Source organism: Bombus fervidus, chromosome 9, assembly GCF_041682495.2.
Source record: "Bombus fervidus isolate BK054 chromosome 9, iyBomFerv1, whole genome shotgun sequence".
In the NCBI taxonomy this organism is placed as follows: Eukaryota; Metazoa; Arthropoda; class Insecta; order Hymenoptera; family Apidae; genus Bombus; species Bombus fervidus.
This window is the reverse complement of record NC_091525.1, coordinates 13,373,862-13,392,750: the sequence shown is the minus strand read 5'-3', so window position 1 is coordinate 13,392,750 and position 18,889 is coordinate 13,373,862. Positions and strand designations below refer to the sequence as shown.

At 40.5% G+C, this 18,889-nt stretch overlaps 4 protein-coding genes and 1 long non-coding RNA gene across 7 annotated transcripts in view; 3 read left to right on the top strand and 2 right to left on the bottom strand.

Annotated features, from left to right (window-relative positions):
* Positions 1–18,889, top strand: part of LOC139991046 (uncharacterized) — a 139,890-nt gene that overhangs the window by 41,323 nt on the left and 79,678 nt on the right. The window lies entirely within an intron of this gene.
* Positions 10,214–10,845, top strand: LOC141445829 (chymotrypsin inhibitor-like). Its single transcript, XM_074111907.1, has 3 exons — positions 10,214–10,374; positions 10,470–10,573; positions 10,657–10,845. The coding sequence occupies exons 1-3, from the start codon at positions 10,323–10,325 to the stop codon at positions 10,735–10,737; spliced, it is 237 nt and encodes a 78-aa protein (XP_073968008.1). The 5' UTR covers positions 10,214–10,322; the 3' UTR covers positions 10,738–10,845.
* Positions 12,540–13,534, bottom strand: LOC139991042 (chymotrypsin inhibitor). The gene is made up of 3 exons (XM_072010824.1): positions 13,388–13,534; positions 12,945–13,063; positions 12,540–12,830 (listed from the first exon to the last, which is right to left on the bottom strand). The coding sequence occupies exons 1-3, from the start codon at positions 13,437–13,439 to the stop codon at positions 12,750–12,752; spliced, it is 252 nt and encodes an 83-aa protein (XP_071866925.1). The 5' UTR covers positions 13,440–13,534; the 3' UTR covers positions 12,540–12,749.
* On the bottom strand, positions 15,774–17,359 carry LOC139991040 (uncharacterized). Its single transcript, XM_072010823.2, has 5 exons — positions 17,147–17,359; positions 16,601–16,648; positions 16,415–16,518; positions 16,175–16,277; positions 15,774–15,953 (listed from the first exon to the last, which is right to left on the bottom strand). Exons 1-5 carry the CDS (start codon positions 17,274–17,276, stop codon positions 15,904–15,906), a joined length of 435 nt encoding a protein of 144 aa, XP_071866924.1. The 5' UTR covers positions 17,277–17,359; the 3' UTR covers positions 15,774–15,903.
* On the top strand, positions 17,686–18,608 carry LOC141445832 (cysteine-rich venom protein 6-like). The gene is made up of 3 exons (XM_074111911.1): positions 17,686–17,835; positions 18,231–18,337; positions 18,437–18,608. Exons 1-3 carry the CDS (start codon positions 17,784–17,786, stop codon positions 18,524–18,526), a joined length of 249 nt encoding a protein of 82 aa, XP_073968012.1. The 5' UTR covers positions 17,686–17,783; the 3' UTR covers positions 18,527–18,608.

Here is an 18,889-nt window from a genome sequence, read left to right as displayed (position 1 = left end):
AAAAGTCAGCGTTCGAATGGAAACAAATCGAAGAACTCGCGAGAAGAACCGCGACAAGCGCGTTCTCGTTAATTTATCGATATCCAGCAACTCGTTAGATTCGGAAATATAAATTTTCTACCGTCGATCGAGACGATCGTCGGAGAATCGACAGAGAGAGAAAAATCAATGCAAAACTGTGCATGCAAGAGCGTCTCTTGAAAATTTCCATGCAAATGGTGCCGAGTTTCGAGGCGGTGATTTTATTTCTCGAAAGCCAATGCCGTTCCCCTGGCCTCTGGCCATGATTGACACGGGCCTCCTGGTACACGCGTGTGTCGTCCAGCCCCACGTAGAGCTCTATTGGGGTGGCGAGTAGCGGAGAAGGGGTGTGCTAGCAACGGTGGCAATGGCGACTCGTCGAGGGTTCTTCAACGTTGCCACCCTAGTCATTACTTCGGCATTAACGGGGGATGATTCTCCCTCTCTTCTTGGCGGATTCACTGGTTCATCGGGACAATCGGACAGAGAACGAACGAGTTGAGGGATAAAGAGTAAAAGAGTAAGGGCGACAAGGGGAAGGAAGGAGTTCTCCAGGGAACGAGCGTCGGCCTAAGTTAAATCGTTGGATTTACGAGCATGCTCGTCGTTTTCCAGTTTCTCGCGTTTCTCTGTGTTTTGCGCTTGTATCGCCGATCTTCGGCCGTCGAGCAGGAACTTCGAAGCATCGAGCAACGCTTAATTACGCAGTGTCGAACCGCGCCGATTTTCGCTTATTACCGTGCTAATAAGTAGATCGCTTTTTACGTTTTTATATACTTTTGCGTAATGCGAGTGGTATACAGTCGCTCGTCGATTCAACGCGTTCGAAAGTAAACAAATCGAAAGTGTAAACAAACGTATCGGAAAATGCGAGTATACAGATGGGTAATGTAAACAACCAAACGGAAAGTAACAAAGGAAGCGGGAAATTAGGTCAGCGAGACGCGTCATAACCGAATAAACAATATGAAAGACGATTATTTGGCAAGCAACCTACTTTTTCTGCCTCTAGACAGAAATTGCAGAACAAAGAAAACCGCGGTTGTGTCGGAGTTTGTCCTTCGATTAATTTTCTCCGAAGGCGGCATTAAAGCGGCGCCTGGGAGACGCGTGACGCATCGTTCATCCAGGAACCTTTAATCCGACACGCCGTGCTCGTCCTCTAATTCCGTCCGTGTCCATTGTTTCGCAAGAGTCTGCGAGCTGTCGCCAGCAGATCGTAGGATTCGTCGACGCATATTGCGTACCGGATCGCCGCAGCTGCTGCGGTTTCCGGGCCCGATCGCCAGTTGGCCGAATCGTTGCCAAAATTACCTTCTTTTCTTTCCTACGCTATATTTCCACGCAACACTCCCACAACGCATCTTTGACGTATTCGCGTTCCAAATATTCGCGCAGCTTCGTTACTATCGTGCACGGTTTGGGAAACCTGCTTATCTCCGTATCGTCCGCATAGTTCTCGAAAACACAGATCGAATAAGAAACGTTCCTCTAAATTTATTAACATGTTACCGTGATTCATTCGACCAGCTATTCCAGCAAGATATTTCAAACCAGTAGGTTACCGATCGAAGGAAATGCGTAATGAATTTTAATATACCGTTGGTCAATGTTTATACGAGTAATTAAAATTTATTAGCCGCTGATTCTAGAAAAAGCTCATGAATATTGCTTTCAGTCGTTGGTTTATTCATAGATTTTTATTCACAGTTTATTCATAGACTGGTTAATTCATAGATATATTTCACTACTCGTAGAGTCTTGCTATAAATCGCAGAGAATCCATTGGTCTCGTCACTTCTTCGAGCTTTCGCGATCGCGATTCTGTAAAATTCGTTGTTGAATCGCGTCTTGCATCCTTGCGATCTGTTCGTCTGCCAGCTACAAACAAGGATACATCAGCGTCCGTGGGTATTCGAACGTGTTCCCGTGGCTTGTTCCCTCGAAAAAAAAAAAAAAACGATCCAAGGGATCGTTCTCCTTTCACGAGCCTCTTCTCTTCTCTTCGCGCTCGCTCCTTCGCCGACTTGGAGAAGAGGCGATGGATTATTGACCGGTACGGTAATACGACGCTAGACACGCGCACTATTGCGAAATACAACGAACCGAGAGATCCTTGGACTCCATTCTGGATAGAAATGTTCGCGCTCCTTGGACGGTAGCTACTGCTGCTACTGGCTACTACAGCGACCCGGTGAAAGGCTGCGAAAATGTCAGATCGCGAGTCGGTGGACACGATCGACGCCGACTTCCTTGTTTAGAGATAAATCGATCGCGATTCGCGTAACTTTGGCCCAATCTCGCGTCCTAATTGTCTTAGCGTATCCGGTGCTTTTACCTTTAACGTGCCGCGTGTATCGCCTTTAGTCTTTGGTATTTCACAAAATCTTACGCGTTAAGTGTAAATATTTTTCGCAATTTGCTTAGAAGATCATAGAAATCGTATTTTTAAGAATCGCGCGATTCTTAGCTTACCACGGTCAGAGTAGGATCGTAGTAAACACGATGCAAAAGTAACGAAAGCAACGAACGAACGGAGATAATGCTGCGTCAGAATATTAATGCGAGTAACAGTACACGATATTACAATGTAGTAGTCTTGTTACGAAGAATTTAATAAATCCTCGAAGCAGTTTAAAGCCTCGCGTTTACTAGATATCGATCAAACGATTACGCGGGCATTTGACACGCGTGTAGGTATCGTGCTAAAGATCCCTATCGTATTTACCATTAGCCTTGTTACAAACACGGAACACCGATAAGCGAATATAGAAACGGAGATCTGATTTTTCCGTGAGAAACTAAATCTGCATATTGTCAACATATCTTTTTTCGTCGACCTACGTACGTAAATTATTTATACGACGTTGTATCTATCTTCTCGCGATTGCCTTATCTTTCTCCATTTTTTTCCATTCGAAAAAAATATCCTCTAGCTTCTTTCAATATAAGTATCAAAATCGTAAATAACGAATCTTCTTTGGAGGATATATCGTCGCCGGTCGTCGAATTAGCACGACACCAGTTTCAGTTTCCTAATTACTATTGCTAAGACTACAGAAAAAAGACACGACGAGTCAGATTTTTCGGATTCTTTGGGGAACGGTGTCACAATTCTAAAATTTCCTACGTCGATTAAACGATTTTACATTTCCGATTGGATAAGTACGTATTTTCATATAGCTCGATCATTCTTCTGAACATTTCGAAACGTATCGAAGGTTCTGAGCAGCGTTAATTCGTCGACCGTATCACACCGTATTTTCCTTCGATGCATAAAAGGCTCGCGACTGATCTGACGTCGATCCGCGTGTCCATCGGCTCGCGAGAGGCAGGTTCACGAACCTCGAAGCGGCTCAAGGATGCACGTGGTTCTCGTCGCCTGGAAATACGTGCTGGTACGCGCTCGCGCGATTTCATCGCGAGAGGATCGAGCCGCGCGAGTGCAAGCGACGGTGAACGCTTCTATTCCGATACTTTATGCCAAGTGGGACGGTTCGCCTGGCGAATTCGCACGCGAACCTACGTTCGTAACTACGTGTATCGTCGAAGGGAAGCCGAACCGACCGACTCCTCAGAGAGAAAGGCCAACGTATCGCGAGGAAGTGTAAACGAATCGCGAGTTTTTCCGCCAGTCCGTGTTCTACTCTTTTTTATAAATCAGACATTAAGAGCAAACGCAGACCAAGCCACGTTTTTCTAAATGCGACTTTGTAGCGTTAACTTATTCCAATAAGCTGTACGTTAATCGTACAAAAGGACAAACTCGTATTTTCTAAGTTAAATCCAGATAACATAACGAAATCGTTGTACCGGATATTTTGCGCTTACGTTTGTTTCGGTTAGCGAATTAGGTAAGTTTGCTTTCTAGATCTAAATAGGTTATTTGCTTTGCGGAAGACACTTTTATCGTTGATTATCTGCTAGTCTGGAAATCGACCTCCGCTTCCATAAATCACGCAACTGTTTGCAGAAACAAATTGGCTAGAAACCGTTCGAGCAGATATAATACGTATCTTGACGAGTTGAACCTGTTACCCGAGGCGAATTCGTCAAGCTTGCGATCTCTCATTGAACGAGGAGATTGGCAATAATAAAGCAAACGAGATGGGTGGTCTCAATTTTAATTTTAGCAAAAGTCACGCCTCGGGGCTTCATCCCGTACAACTTAAATATAGAAGCGGTTAAGTTGAACAGTTGTTAGCGAATAATTAACGTTCCACGAGGTACGCGAATAGTCTCTCTCCCTTCTTCGTGTTCCATCGGCCGTGTACAGGTAGAATCGCGTGTCGCGAGTCGGAGAATGGCGCGTGCAACATTTTACAAACGTCTGGAAACGCGTTCAGAATTAACGAAGGAGAAACTGCACGCGTTAAGAGCGTAACTGTTTGGTGTTATTAGCCGGATCTAACGGTGCGAAGCGACGTTGAAAATATACGTCGACTGCCTCCAAGCGGAAAGAACGATCGGACTTCCGAGCCAGTAATTTTCGCACTTGGCGAACGTCTACAGTTTTCCTCCCTCCACCTCCAAAGTATCCGGACAGTTGCTTATCTTTAACGAGATGAATCTTAATCGTACGATAATCTTTTTCCTCTTTTAGAACGCTCATATACCTTGAAAAAGATTTCGACGAACATTCGCCGAATCGATCTCAGTCCGCGTCCTGAATTTCGGTACACGCGTATTACCAACAACGATTCTCTCGTCCCTCGACTCGTGTGCCGTCAGGAAAATACGACGACAGTTATCGTGGTTGCCGGACTCGCGAAAGGGGTTTTCACGTTCCCCTCGTAAAATCGTGCACATGTTTCCTTGGCAACCATAAATAGGTGCCTTGAAATTTGGCCCAGCATCGTCGCAGGTGGAGCGTTTATTCCGAACCAGCAACGAGCGTAACAGCGAATGCGTGTTCTGACGAACCGTCGTTCCGACGAATACGACGGAGCAATCAAACGCGATGTACTGTCGTTTGTTCGGTCCCGCTGAGATCACATTTTTGTTCGGACGAAAACAATAATTGCGCAGCAGAAAAATCGTCGACACGTTTTATCGTCGTTTCTTTTTCTGCAAATAAATCCTGCGAGTTATCCAATCGTTCTATGCGACTAAGAAAGAGGTTTGTTACATACTACTACGCGTGTAACCAGTTTATTAACGCTATTACTCGATAAATTACACCGCAAGGAAGTCTGGATATCCACTTGCTTAGAACGATAGTTCTATGTAATCCACTGTAATCGTAGCCTAATGGTAAAGTTTGCGATCTCGCGGATTTTTGTCACAGCTTGGTCCTTTTCGCTCTTCGCACGGAGAAAGAGAGCCTGCTCGCGATGATCTTCCTAGGATCTGTGCGAAAGAAACTAGAAAGCTTTTTCGTACGGTTGAAAGCATCCCCTTCGCAGTCCATCGTGAGAAGCGTCGAAAGGACATTCGCTGAAAGCAGAGAGACGCGAAAGGCAATCGGCAAATCTACACCCTGCGTTCCCGCGCCGCCCCAGCGAGGAATCCAATTTGCCAAATGCTTTAATTCGTTCAAAGGCAACGCATCGGCCAGCATACGCGAAGCCGCCGCGTCCAAGGCTGGGTTGAAAGCGCGTCACGGATGGACACGCGAGAGAATCCCCTTGTCGATGCGGGCGCGTGCACCGGTGTTTCCCTGGCAACCGTAAACAGGCGTGCGTGATACTCGAACGGATACGGTGGCCAGGTGAGGCAACCCTTCCGCGTACGCGAAATACAACCATCGCGTCTCTCATTTTTCACGGTCGCGTCGATTCGGATTAATTCGCAATGTAGTCGGCCGTATTCTCCACGCGAAAGCTTTCGAGGATACTCCGCATCGTCGAAAACGTAATCTTCTTGATCGACCGTGTTCGTCGAGGTTTTACTACATTTGCCATGTTACTTTCGCGCAGAACAAGCGCAATCTTCGTAATGGAAAGGAATCTGTCCCGCGACGCCATGGACACCGTCTACTTCTCCGGAATGGGGATTGGGGATCGATCACGGATAGGGAACGATTAAACGACGATCGGAGCAGAGTGAACGAAAAGTCGTGGAAAATGGCCATTTAGAGTATTGGGTAGAGGGTTGTTTTTTTTGGCGTTTAACTAAATGTGAATCGAGAATTTTTTCTCTACGTACCGTGCGATACAAGAGCAACGAGTAAACCGTAGATGTTTATGCAAATTCATACTTTTATCAATACGAGTAACAGATATTTGTTTCGTTCTCTAAGCATCGTGACAAGTATACTTTATTTTCAATACTTTGCGTGTTTTTACGTATTGCGCGTGTGTTCTTGGACGTTTTAATTTTCTGTAAATGCATGAACATTCGCGGACTAGTAAGAAGACTATGTTTATAATCGTCGATGGATCTCTTTCGAAGTAATACGTCCATGGAGATTTCTGAATCGGATTAGAGACAGATAGAATCTACGAAGTACAAGCCGATCGTGGCCTTTTTTTGTACAATTAATCTCATCGACCACAATCGTCGCGTTTGCTCGAAGAACACTGGCAGGTGATCAAAGCGCACCGATCAAACGATAAAGCGACCCCTAACAGCTATGTCGATTCACAGATTTCACGATGATCTTATTAGAGCGTTAACGCGAATAGACATTCGCCAACTGGAATACATTTCACAGTGTTCGAGGCGAAAGTTCGAGAAAGCTAGGAGGTTCGATGAATGATCCAAAGACAACGCGATTTTACGGCCGCGTTTTAATCGAGATATAAATCGCCGGTTCTGCGACCCGAACCACGGTCCAGTTTTATTACGGAATTTAATGGTAGCCATCTACCTAACGACCTCCGCCTCTTTCTCCGCTAAATTTTACGTTTAATTCTCCTTTGATCCGTCTAGTCTCGAGAATAGCTAATTAGTCACAGGTGGTAATCAATGATCGTTAAAAATTTTATTGGTATAAATTTTTCCTTAAGCTTCTTTCTATTTTCCTTTACCAGCTTTTGCTTCTTGTACGGAATCAACTTGTCGATATTGCACGGATTTATGTATTAATACTGTTAATGCGCGTGGTTATCTTATCGTTTATTCGAGTCTATTAAAAAATTTATTGCTTCGTGACACAAGTCATGTAATCTGGACCGCGATGTTTACATTTTGGTGTTATTTGCTCGTATCGATTATTTCGGTAGATAACGAGTCGGATATCACGTATTTGTGCATCATTCTCTCTTTTGCTAATATTGGGTATTCCGAAACATTCTTTCAAATGATTCCTCTTAAGGTTCCTTTCGCTTTTAAAATCTATTTTAACGACGAATGCAACGATATAATAGTACAGTTTGTAATGTACTAAAAAATTACAACAATCCAAATATTTTCCTAAAAATTACTTTTTGAGATGGTATGGTACTCGTAAAAGTTAAACAAGAGGTAAAGCATCGGGAAAGTTCCTGGCGACTGGCAACCAGCCTAACACGGTCGTACACCGAGTCGTATTCGATAAGGCGTGTACCTTTTACCGACAGTGGTAGTTGAACGCTACATGCAATTAGACAAATGCTCTTCCACCTAATCGCTTATTTTCTAATTCGTTATATCGTTTTTGCTCGAGCACCTGTGTTCGATCATTGGATAAATTTTCACAGATTATTTATCAACTGTAATATTCGTCGATCGTTTATTCGATAATCAACGTTATGGACGAAATTCACGCGTAAAACGAAATAAAACAAAGTTCGATACTTGCCATTCAGTGTCTAAGAAACGTTACATTTTTGGCGAGAAAGATGTCTAGACGCGAAATAGACGATGATCCAGCGAAAGATTTGTAACAACTCTGCTATAGAGATGTTCAATTTCCATAAATCTCATCGCCAGAGCCTCGTTCGTTGAGATTTTATGTGCTGCCGGTGCACTAAATTTTCGACCGTAAATGGACCGTTTGAGACAAGGATCCTTTATATCGCGAGACTAAATCTCGCAATAGAAGAAGCGCCATGAATATTTTTCAAATTTCCAATGATATATCCTTTTTCTTCTAATCTTAATCTCTTCTCCTTTATTTATCATTAGCTGATCGATCGTTGATCCAACGTGCTCGGTAGTATTAACGATTGCCCGATAAACGTGCTCAATAGCATTAATAATCGAGCATTATTAGGATGCTTAATTAGAGAACGATTAGTCGTGCATCGCTGCTAACTTGAGTTACAGTCGGTAAAATTCCAATTTTGAGAAAATGACTTGTAACGTAAATAAAAGACTAGACGTTTGGTAACTAGAAATAGATTCAAACGATCGATGATACTAGGAAAAGCCGCTAATATTCCTCCCAATAGAAATTATCGTGTCCCTCGTTTTCAATACGTTTCAACATCTTCGGCATGAATACGCGAATAAATAGAAAACACACGATGATCTTTCTTTATCTTCTTAATCCCGAAATCTCGTTCGTCGAACAAGGAACAGAATTTGGCTATATCTTGGCCGCTCCATTCCGCGGGATCGTCGATCGAGATATTCCATTCGCGTTCATGGAACCACGGGATTCATTCGGAAAAGTGTATTGTCCATAGCCTGGCTGGAGTTCCGTTTTACCCGGATGGAACATATTGAATCAACCAGCCGGAAGGAAACTCGGTTTCAGCGAAATATGGCAGGAATTTCGGTTGCCTTCGATTCACCCTCGACCGCTTCTCCTGCTGCTTCGTCCGACGATTTCGCTTCGTCCCGAGGGTCCTCGAAACACGTTTCGAGAAATTCGTGCCGATGAAACTGTTTGGATCCAAATGTAAACCGTAAAATCCAAGTATACCGTTTAAAACTATATCGCACGTGTAACGCGTTTGTGCTTCTTCGGATTTCGATCGCGTTTTATCAGTAGTCGCTCTTTGTCCCGACGTTTCGTAAACCCGGTTCGTTTCTGAAGGAACGTTCGGTCTGCCCTGAAGCCAGTCCGAAGAAAATACCGTCTAAGAAAAATTGAAAGATACGCGAGATACGCTGAAAGATGGACGCAAAAATTGGAAGAACGCACAGAACGTATATAACGAGCAGAAATGCATGAAATATCTGGAGTATAATTATTTTTAAAATATTTAGGAAACGAGCCTTTGCGTACGTTCTATTCAACGGCGTTTCCTCGTTGATGGACATTGCTGGTTCGTTAAAACCAACGTCTCGCGCTTTGAAAATATTCAAGATATTCGAAACGTTCAAGAAGATTTTCCTTAATCACTAATCAAAGTTATTTATCGCGAGATTGCGATTTTACGCCAAGGGAGCGGCTGAGTTGTTAAAAAGTTGTAACGAGCTGAACGAAGCAAGACTTTTCGATTGTTCCAAAGGGTAAGCAAGTTTTAATTGGACCGGCGTGTTTTCACGGGCGGCCGGTTATACCTGGGGAATCGGTAATCGAGGCGATTCCGGAGCTTATTTGCCGGAGGCGTTAGTTACGCGAGAAAAGTCACGTTTGCGGGAATTCAATGCGATTGCGATTAAACGCCGCCTGTTTGTGTACACGGCGAATAGACAAGCTGCCTGCTGCACAGCCACTGACCACTGTACGCAACATTAGCCGCCCCTGTACCCCGATAATTTACCATCCGGCCCCCTTGATAAACGCGACTGCGTCAGAATGAACTTGCTCGTTATACAGTCGTTCCCGTAGTTTCCCGTTCCAGGCGATATATTAACAGTCAATTAACCGTTCGACCTCTCACGCAATCGACTTATCGTCGATAACTTGATGTTCTTCCGATTTGCTCGAATGCTTCATGGACGATCAAATCGTTCTCAACGTCTTCCGACTACTCTTTCGTCCATTAATCTGATAAATTGCTTTTGAATATGGCTTGCTCGTTAGAAGGTTCAAGATCGACGATTTAATATGCTTCAAGATGGAGATCGTGGATAAGAGATTAGCAGATCGAGATACGAATACACTGTTCCGAATAATTAGGGAATTTTTTAACGCGTTGCTTTTTATCTCGTTCTCGTTGCTCGCGTCTATGCACTTTTTTACACGATCCTTCTGAATTTTTACTACGTGATCGTGCGAACGATAGATACGTCAGTTTATCAAGCTCGTTTTACGATCTTGACGAATATTTTTAAAATTATCTTACGTCAGATTAAGATTATTTTTCTAGATGAGTATACGTATAATCTTGAGTGATTATTTATGGGAGGCGAATCGAAAGTAAAAGCGATAAGGGAATAATAAGTTGTTTTATCAGTTTCGAAGGATGAAGGTGTTGCTATAAATAAGCTTCTTTGAAAGATTACCTTACATTTGGAACTACCGTCGAGGAAAAGCATAAAACATGTCTCGCGTTATGGTTCTTCTCTTATTCATCGTCGTTGTTCACGTCGGCTGTAAGTATTTGACAATCGAATAGATTTCTTTTTAGTTCTAGCAGATCTACATCCCTTACAAAGAAATTTCTTAATTTCATATTACAATCGCTTAGCGATCAACGCTGGCATAATCTGTCCACCTAACCAGGTGTTCAAACTTTGTGGTACCGCGTGCGAGCCTCGATGTGGAATACCCCAACAACCAAACTGTATCAGCGTTAGTGTCTTCATAGAAATTTCCTTATAGAAAAATGTTGTATATAATTCCACCGTCAATTAAAATTCGTTTGTTTCTTTTAGAAATGCGTGACGGATTGTCAATGCATAGACGGATACTCGAAGAATTCGCTGAACGAATGCGTGTTGCCGGACGAATGTTGAGGTTTACGCGTCCTATAATTTATCGATTTATTAAATTATTGCCTGGCAGCGAAAAAGAAGTTGCGTAACTTTCCACGAGAGAAAATAAACGATCGCCTTTCTCGATAACCTACTGTTTGACTTTACTCACCCATTCCGCTAAAATCGACTAACCTCGCGGCTGCTTTGTTCGAGAATGAACTAACATTTGCTCGATTAACCGCAAGGTGTGTGACGCGTTATCAATGAACCTACATTATCGATGAGTCATTCGGTACGTATCAGAGACTAAAAACAAATTAGACGTGTAGACTGAATCGCGATGATTCAAACTTGTGTCTTCGATTTTCGAGTGGAAATATATCGAAAGTATGAAACGGTAGAAAATATAAAACATCGCTTGGCATTGATCGATCGATTCAAACATCGACGTTTAATTCTTTAATTTTGTAATCGCGAAATATTTTTCTGTTTCGTTGCAATAGCGTCCGTGATTATGAATGATCGATACGATTGTTTTTTAGATATCACGTTGTTGTACAAAGTATTTGTAAAGATACCTTTCGTAAAAGACTTTTATCCAGAGAAATAAAATAATAGGTGGAAATCTCTATCTACGAGCGTTAAAGAAATTAATTGGCGATAACACTGATATCCGATATACGTATAGACGTGTAATCAAATATTTGTATATAGCGGTTTTTGTTCTCGCTTAACATCTCGATGCTTCTGTTGACACTGAATTGCGTCAGTCAATCTTTATTTTTGACCCTTTCGTTCCTAACGTCGACTATAGTCTGTGATTATAAGTGTTTACTATAGTCGGAGCGCAATGTTTTCATCGGCGCTAATCACAAGATCGTAGGTATTGTTTCGATTCTGGGTTCGATTACATGCTACAAATACGGCTTTTTGGAAAGAATTAAAGGAGATGAGCTATTTGCAGATACAGTCGCTTCCAACGCTTTGAAATTGATTAACTTTTTAAAAATTGGGTCAAACGGCTTAGGTTTGTTTTTTCTTTGAAAAGTCACGAGCATTAGTTTACCGGATGATTCGTGAAAAAATTTAAAAAAATTGCAATTGGAACCGCGAAGAAAGAAGCAAAGGTGGCACATTTCGATTTTTATCTGAGCTTGTAAAGAAAATTTAAACGATACATCGCGAACGTGTCTTTGACAACGTTGATGCGCAAACAGACGATAGATTTCGTTGGCTAGGTAAGAGATGATGTAGCTTTTAGGCCGAAAGTTATGTGATTTTTGCTATTTTTAACCCTTTATAGCTTATAGCAACGTTAACCGAGCTTCGAAGGCTAAACATCGATCGACCATGAATCAGTCAATAATTGTACTTTCGTTTAACATATTCTCAATGAGTTCTCCGTGTAACGCGTAGAGGAAGCGTTAATAACAACATCGATAAATATCTCAGAAATATTCCAGATTTTTTTAAGAGACGTAGAACAGTCAAAGAATTAGGTTCGTGCATAAACGATTCAGTTGATCTGCGTGACATAACAAAATATATTTGTTCGCGGTGTGTTAATTGTCCTCGGTAACATGAAAAGTTTAAGTTCAAATTTTGATTAATTAAATACTATTCATGAATTTGCTTGTTTCAATTTAAATATATATATAACTTAAAAGTTTGTAGTTACGATTTCACCTAATATGATAAACACGATATTCCTTCTTGAAAATTCTTTTCATTAATCGTTTGCACTGTTTAGCTGACTTATATTTTCGAGTATAAAGATTTATCGTTGGAACTCCATTCGCGTTAAAAAGAAGAATACGGGATTAATAAAGAAGAAGAAGAAGTAAATATTTTTACGTGTATTTCATTGAAAATGTAACAAAGCTTAACATAAATAAGCAGTACAATAGTTGCAGTTGTTCAGTGGTTACCACTAACGATAAGTAATAATACAATAAATTACGCAGGAAGCATTCTACCGTGCATAATTATTGCGAGCGTTACGTTGATCTTTCAATCAGAAAAATCGATCGCCGATTGTATTTCGTTAAAATTTAACAATTGCGAGTGAGCACACACTTGTTCTCCTTGTTCCTTACGAAACCTGGTTTACACTGGCAACCGATTACGCATTTCTGCAACAGAAAATTCGTGGAATCGTCGATACGTCGATCGCTTTTTCAAGCAATCGATGATATAAATCGAAGAATTCAAATTTTATTCAAATTTACATATCACGAGACACCAACCATAGTACAGATAGGCGATGCTGGTTTCTCACAGGTGTCCACGCACGCGGATCCACAAGAATTGAACTCCTCGTTTGGACCACATTCTTGATTAACCTCCGACCCTTGAGGATACGCGCCTGTAATTAATCGTTGAACGAATGGATTCGATAAAGTTTGACAAATAATCGCGGTGTAATCGTACGGCGAAATAAAAATTAAAAACTAAAGGAAATTCTTTTTACATTCTTTTCCTATATTTGAGATACTTTATTTTTCAATTTCTATTCTTTACATTCTATGTTAATTATATTATTACATTATATCAATGACACTACTTTATTCCTATTATTCAAGTTAAATATGATATTATTTTTAATTAAAACAATTAAGAGACAAAGGTAAAAGGAAAGGTAATAAGCCTCGCGTTGAATGAAAACATAACGTAATTTCTGTTTACTTACTGCTGTAGACAATAGCTACGACGAGTAAGAGAAGAACTGCTACACGAGTCATGGCGATTAAAGTCGTGGAAACAACGTTGAGATTTGAAGAACTACGATCGATCTACGTTGCGTCTGTTACGATTGAGTCGTTCCTTCTGTCGCTCGCGCTTTTATACAATTCGACGCATGACTTTCACACTCCACTCCCCCTTTTCGCTTACCGTGCTTCCAAAATTATTGTCGTAATCGACTCACGCTACTCTCCCGATTCATCGTTTAACCACTTCGTCATATCCAGACTAGCGATAGCTCGTGGCAATCTTTTCGCTGATTATCGGTGCCGATATCTCGTCTATCGATGAAATATACGCGTAACAAACAACAAACGAGGTGATGCAAATCTCACAGTGACACTTTTTGCGCTTAATTGCTGAATCCGTGCGATTGGAATCTGTGTAATCAGCTGTTTGACAAGAAAATCAAATCCTCTCGTGACTAAATTCTCGTTCCGTTCAACAAGCTTTCTTTATTCTTTCAAATTTGAAACCAATTCGAAAATGTATATAGAAACTTACTGTAAACATATAATTGGGAAAAATATAATTAGCGCTAAAGATGGTCTAAAATAACTGACTGTCCGCACTTTGCCAGTTTCCACAAGCGTGATATTCTTTCGTGATCCGCTGCAACTATTCGGATAGTTTTGCTCGTTAGCGTACCTATCGTTCTCGTTAGCACGTTATTCCACGTTTCGTTGGATCACCTGAGCGAGGTCCAGGAAAAATTTCAATACTTTAAGGAAATAACCGACGTCGTTTCCTACGTAATGTTATCGTTTATTTATCGAACAGTCGAGTACCTGCTCGCTTCTAATCTCCGCCTGTACCATTAGTCGTTGCTCGTTGATACGAACAAGCCTCTCTTTCGCCATATCGTCCCCGTCGTGATCTCGAAGGAAAGTTGGCGTCGTTTCGGTGAACGAAATCATTGGGAAAACCGAATACATATTCGAAATCTGTAAAACGAGATTACGGATAACGACCTTTGCCATCCAATTCTGGCTACTTCGACTCGTGTTTACCGTACAATCTCCTTTCTTCCAAGAAGTCGCCTGTGGCTGTCGCGTCTTTCCACGGTTCCCGTCGTTTCGCAAGTTTCGCCTAAGCGTAACAAATGAGATTGACAATCGCGCGCATCGAAATTTAGCGAGCAATATTTAGTCGAATGTCGGTGTCAGTATTCTTCCTAGTATTTTTTCTGTCCTCTTTTAATAGAATTCCTTTTGGTAAAGCAGGCAAGGGACGTTTCGCGATCGTCGTAGTTCTTTTCGTGGCACAAATATCGCCATTCACCGTCGCTATTTTTCATGCAACGTTTCCTTGTCAAACTCCTAATTTCATTTCAGCAGCATTAAATCTTTGTAGCCGTAAGAAAGTGGCGTACAAAAATACTTATGGTGATCGCTAATTCGACCATTTGCGTGCATCTTCGTGCATCTTTATACATCAGGGCAAAAAGCTGTGAATTTAGTAGGTTGTTAGGTCCTCGAACGATCGCGATAGTATCCTCCGAGAGAGGCAGATCGCGCCTTTGATAGCAGTGGGAGTGCTTATCTTCGGCAAATGTCCTCGTATCCGTAGCTCGTCGTTGGTTGACTTTACGCTATTTGATCTTTGCCGAGATCTTCTTAGAAACGAACAGAGTATATTCGAGAAAGATGGCTGTTTTCTCTAAGCCATTTGAATTTTTCAAGCTTCTGGAATATTTAGAAAAGTCGCAGCAGTTTGGTCAAGACCTAGCTCTGTCGCGGAGAAATAATATTTAACGTTTAATAAAAATTGTTGTCTCGTCGTTTCTAAGTCACGATCTTTTTTAATTCTCCTCGAATTTAAGAAATATCCTAACGACAGAAATGTAGGAAAGAAAGAGATCTGTCTTTGAAACAGCTCCGATTGGTCGGAGGATGCTTCTAGAAGCGTACGTTAGATGTTGATCGATAAATCGACGGTACTTGACCTGGAGTACCATTCGAAGTAAATACACCGTTGGTTAGAAACATTGTCACGTGATTAGATAATTTCTAATCGGTGGCAAATGCACCTTGTTTTGGCAATATCCTCGATAAATTTAAGTACGACGATTCCATAGTAAATATTTTCTTCGAATTATTCTTCGATGTAACGTGTGTTTTGAAAAAATAAGTATCGCGAGATAATATCGGTATCGTTCAAGACGAGCAATTAACAAAACTATAATCTGAAGAGGTCGTGGTCTTTGACATCGGTCAAGATCCGCAGAAATTCATACGACTGACCGCACTTCGCTCAAAGTATGTAAATATGGGAAACATTTATATACATATCAAGAAATATACTGCGACAGACCTTATTAAAATCGAATAAGCAACAGCAGATAAATATTTATTTTTCTTCCCGAATATCGTACACAATACGCGTAATTCTCGTTCTACTTGTACTCTTTAAACTTCCTCCTTCCAAACATGGATAAACACCTGTTCGATTTTAGCACCTTGGCTATGACGTATTTGTCGAAGTAGAATCGCTTCGCTCTGTTACCCGTGGAACTACGAAAAGAATAATTATTTCGAGAGATTTCTCATTTTTTTTGTTTTGTCTAACGATTAGGAACATTCTCGGTAAACTGTGCATCCTTGTCTGTATCCATATTTTTCCATATTTTTATAAGTAAGAATACAAAAGTGGAGTCTCGTTTTTCATTTACCAAATATAACGAGAACCGTATCTTGCACATTTGACACAGTTCTCTATATCGATGATTACTCACTTCGATCTCCGATACTATCGACGATGCAAGCTACGATAGACACGCACACGCCTCCACTGTCCTTGTAGTATCCCGATTTACATTTACAAGCCTTTATGCAAGGCTGAAACAAAGACAACAAATCTTCGTTTTAATTAATTCTTGCATAATAAAACGTTGACTTTCCAATAACTTTGTCTTTTTCCTCTAATCGGTGTTCTGACAATCAGGATCCTGCTATATTTTATTCTTCTTGCTTACCCTTGGCAATTTTTGGCAAATTTCTCGAAAGGGATTTTCGCAATTTTTTGCACAAAGATTGCACGTCGTGTACTCTTCATTTTGGCCACACTTCGTCGGTTCTTCTAAACGCAAACTAACGTTAACGTTGTAAATCGAGAAGCAAAAGATATATACGAAGGTCTAATTATTATTTAACATATTTACCAGGCTCGGTGGTTTCGTCGACAGCGATGAAAATTCTATCGGGGGCGACCGAAAGAGTAATAACTCTAATTTCGGTTTCGTTGGAAATTTTTGAAAATGCCAGTGTTTCACGTCGAATAGTTAATCATCTTTCCACGCTAATATTTTAATCATCCTTTTATGGTAATGAGAGAGTGATAGCGCGCGGAAGTCAAAGAGTATAAATTATTGTTTATCGTTTGACAGCGAAGATGAACGAATAGAGATTTAGAACGAATGTTTGGAATGAAATTTCACGACGAAAGAAACGGAAACTTGGAGATTTTTCTGAGAAAGAGCAAATTTGTAGATACGTAGATGCTCGATGAATTTTCCAGTCAAATAGACGAATTACTTTTTATTTAGTTTGTAAATATGAAGAAAATAATGTTTCTTAGGAGCCGTTATAATTATCAGGTGAAACGTAGCTAATATCAAATACCTAGAACCAAAACTTAATTCGCTTAAATCGTCATTTTGTCTTATGGGTACTTTTTTCAGAAAGCTGCTCGATCTCACAAAGCAAACGTATGAGATAAAGAGTCAACGTGGCAAAAGTTATTGTTATTAGGTCCATTTTGTCGATTAAATTTCTAGAAACGTAGATTAAGTAGAATAAAACATTGCGCGTGTGCACTGTACAGCGATCGTCTCTCATTCCTTTTATATATCAACACCTTGGCTTGTTCAAACAGAGCGTAATTCATCTCCGACGTTTATAATCGTCGTTTAAGCGAGTTTGTGCTTATCCGTAAGTTTATTCTTCAAATGTATATTTGTATCTTACGTAGATTTCAACGACTTTAAATTATAATGCATTTGAATTATATTTTACGAATATTCGATATTTATAATAAGGAAGTAACGTTTATACGGTGACTTTTGGTATAGTTGTTAATGATATGACACGTAAGACAAATTACACGAGCTTCGGATAATTTATAAAATATTCATAACTTGTAAATTTCTTCGTAACTTACAATTAGTGACACGATCGAATAAGCGACAAACGGTGAATACACTGACAAACATAACAGATGAAGATAGAAATTTTTAGAAGGACGAATTATCGAGTATAAAAACAGACCGCTGTTACGAATTTCAATCAGAAGCGCACGAAAATTTGTACAATTAGTCGAACTGTGATCGAAGGTTTCGCTCCAACATGTCTCGCACCGCTGTTATTTTTCTCTTCGTCGTCGTTGCTTATATTTGTAGTAAGTACAATTATATTCATTATCTGTATAATTTCACTGTCTTTAATACGTGCAACTATAGCGACGCGTGTATAAACAGAAAATTACATCTTGTACTAAACCGAACCTACGCTTGATTCGGAATAATTATTCGAAAATAAAAATTGGAATAAACGAAACGAAGAACGGTAGAAAATCAAAATTCATCGTTTCTAAGTAGTTTTAAAATTGAAATAGAATTGAAAATAGAAACAAAACTTTGCGAAATTTAAAAAGGAAATTTGTAGAAGTAATACGATCACATAGTTGAGTAAGCATTTCCTATTTATTTATATCGTCGCCGTTACACGTATCGTTGATCGTTCATTGTTCGATCGCTGTTTTATTTCAAGATTTATTATTCTATGTGCACATAGTAAGTAGCGTCAGTTCTGCCTGTGGTCCGAACGAAGAATTCAAGATGTGTGGACCTTCTCCTTCTTGCGAACCTACGTGTGCTAGGCCTCACGTAGATTGTCCCGAGGTCAGTATACACCGTCGTGGCTTCTCTTGATCGTGAAAATTATCTCGTCTCCGTTACTCTCAGTTTAATTGTAACGCGTTACTCGTTTATTCCCATCAGGAATGCGTTCGTGGCTGCCACTGTGTTAAAGGACACGTGAGAAACGCAGCTAAACACTGTGTCCCAGTTAGCCAATGTAAAAGACTTTGATTGGACTGGATCAACGGGTAATTAATTCTTAAAAAATGCTAGTTTTTAAATGAAATAATAAAGTATATCAGATGTATGCATATATCCTTCTTTATTCGTTTCTTCTTACATAATTGTTATACTTCGTGATATTAAGACGACTGTTCGAAACTTGGCGAAATGACTCGTTATGAGACTATACTGATATTAGTATTAATAGTATCGATATAATAATACTAAGCACAGGACATATTCGCATTGTTGACCGAAGAAACGACACAAATTCATCGCGCTGTTTTTCACTGTATTTCCGCTCGTTTCAGTATCTAATGCTTTTATGAGTAATTAATTACCTTTTTTTTGTAATCGATTCGACCATGAGTT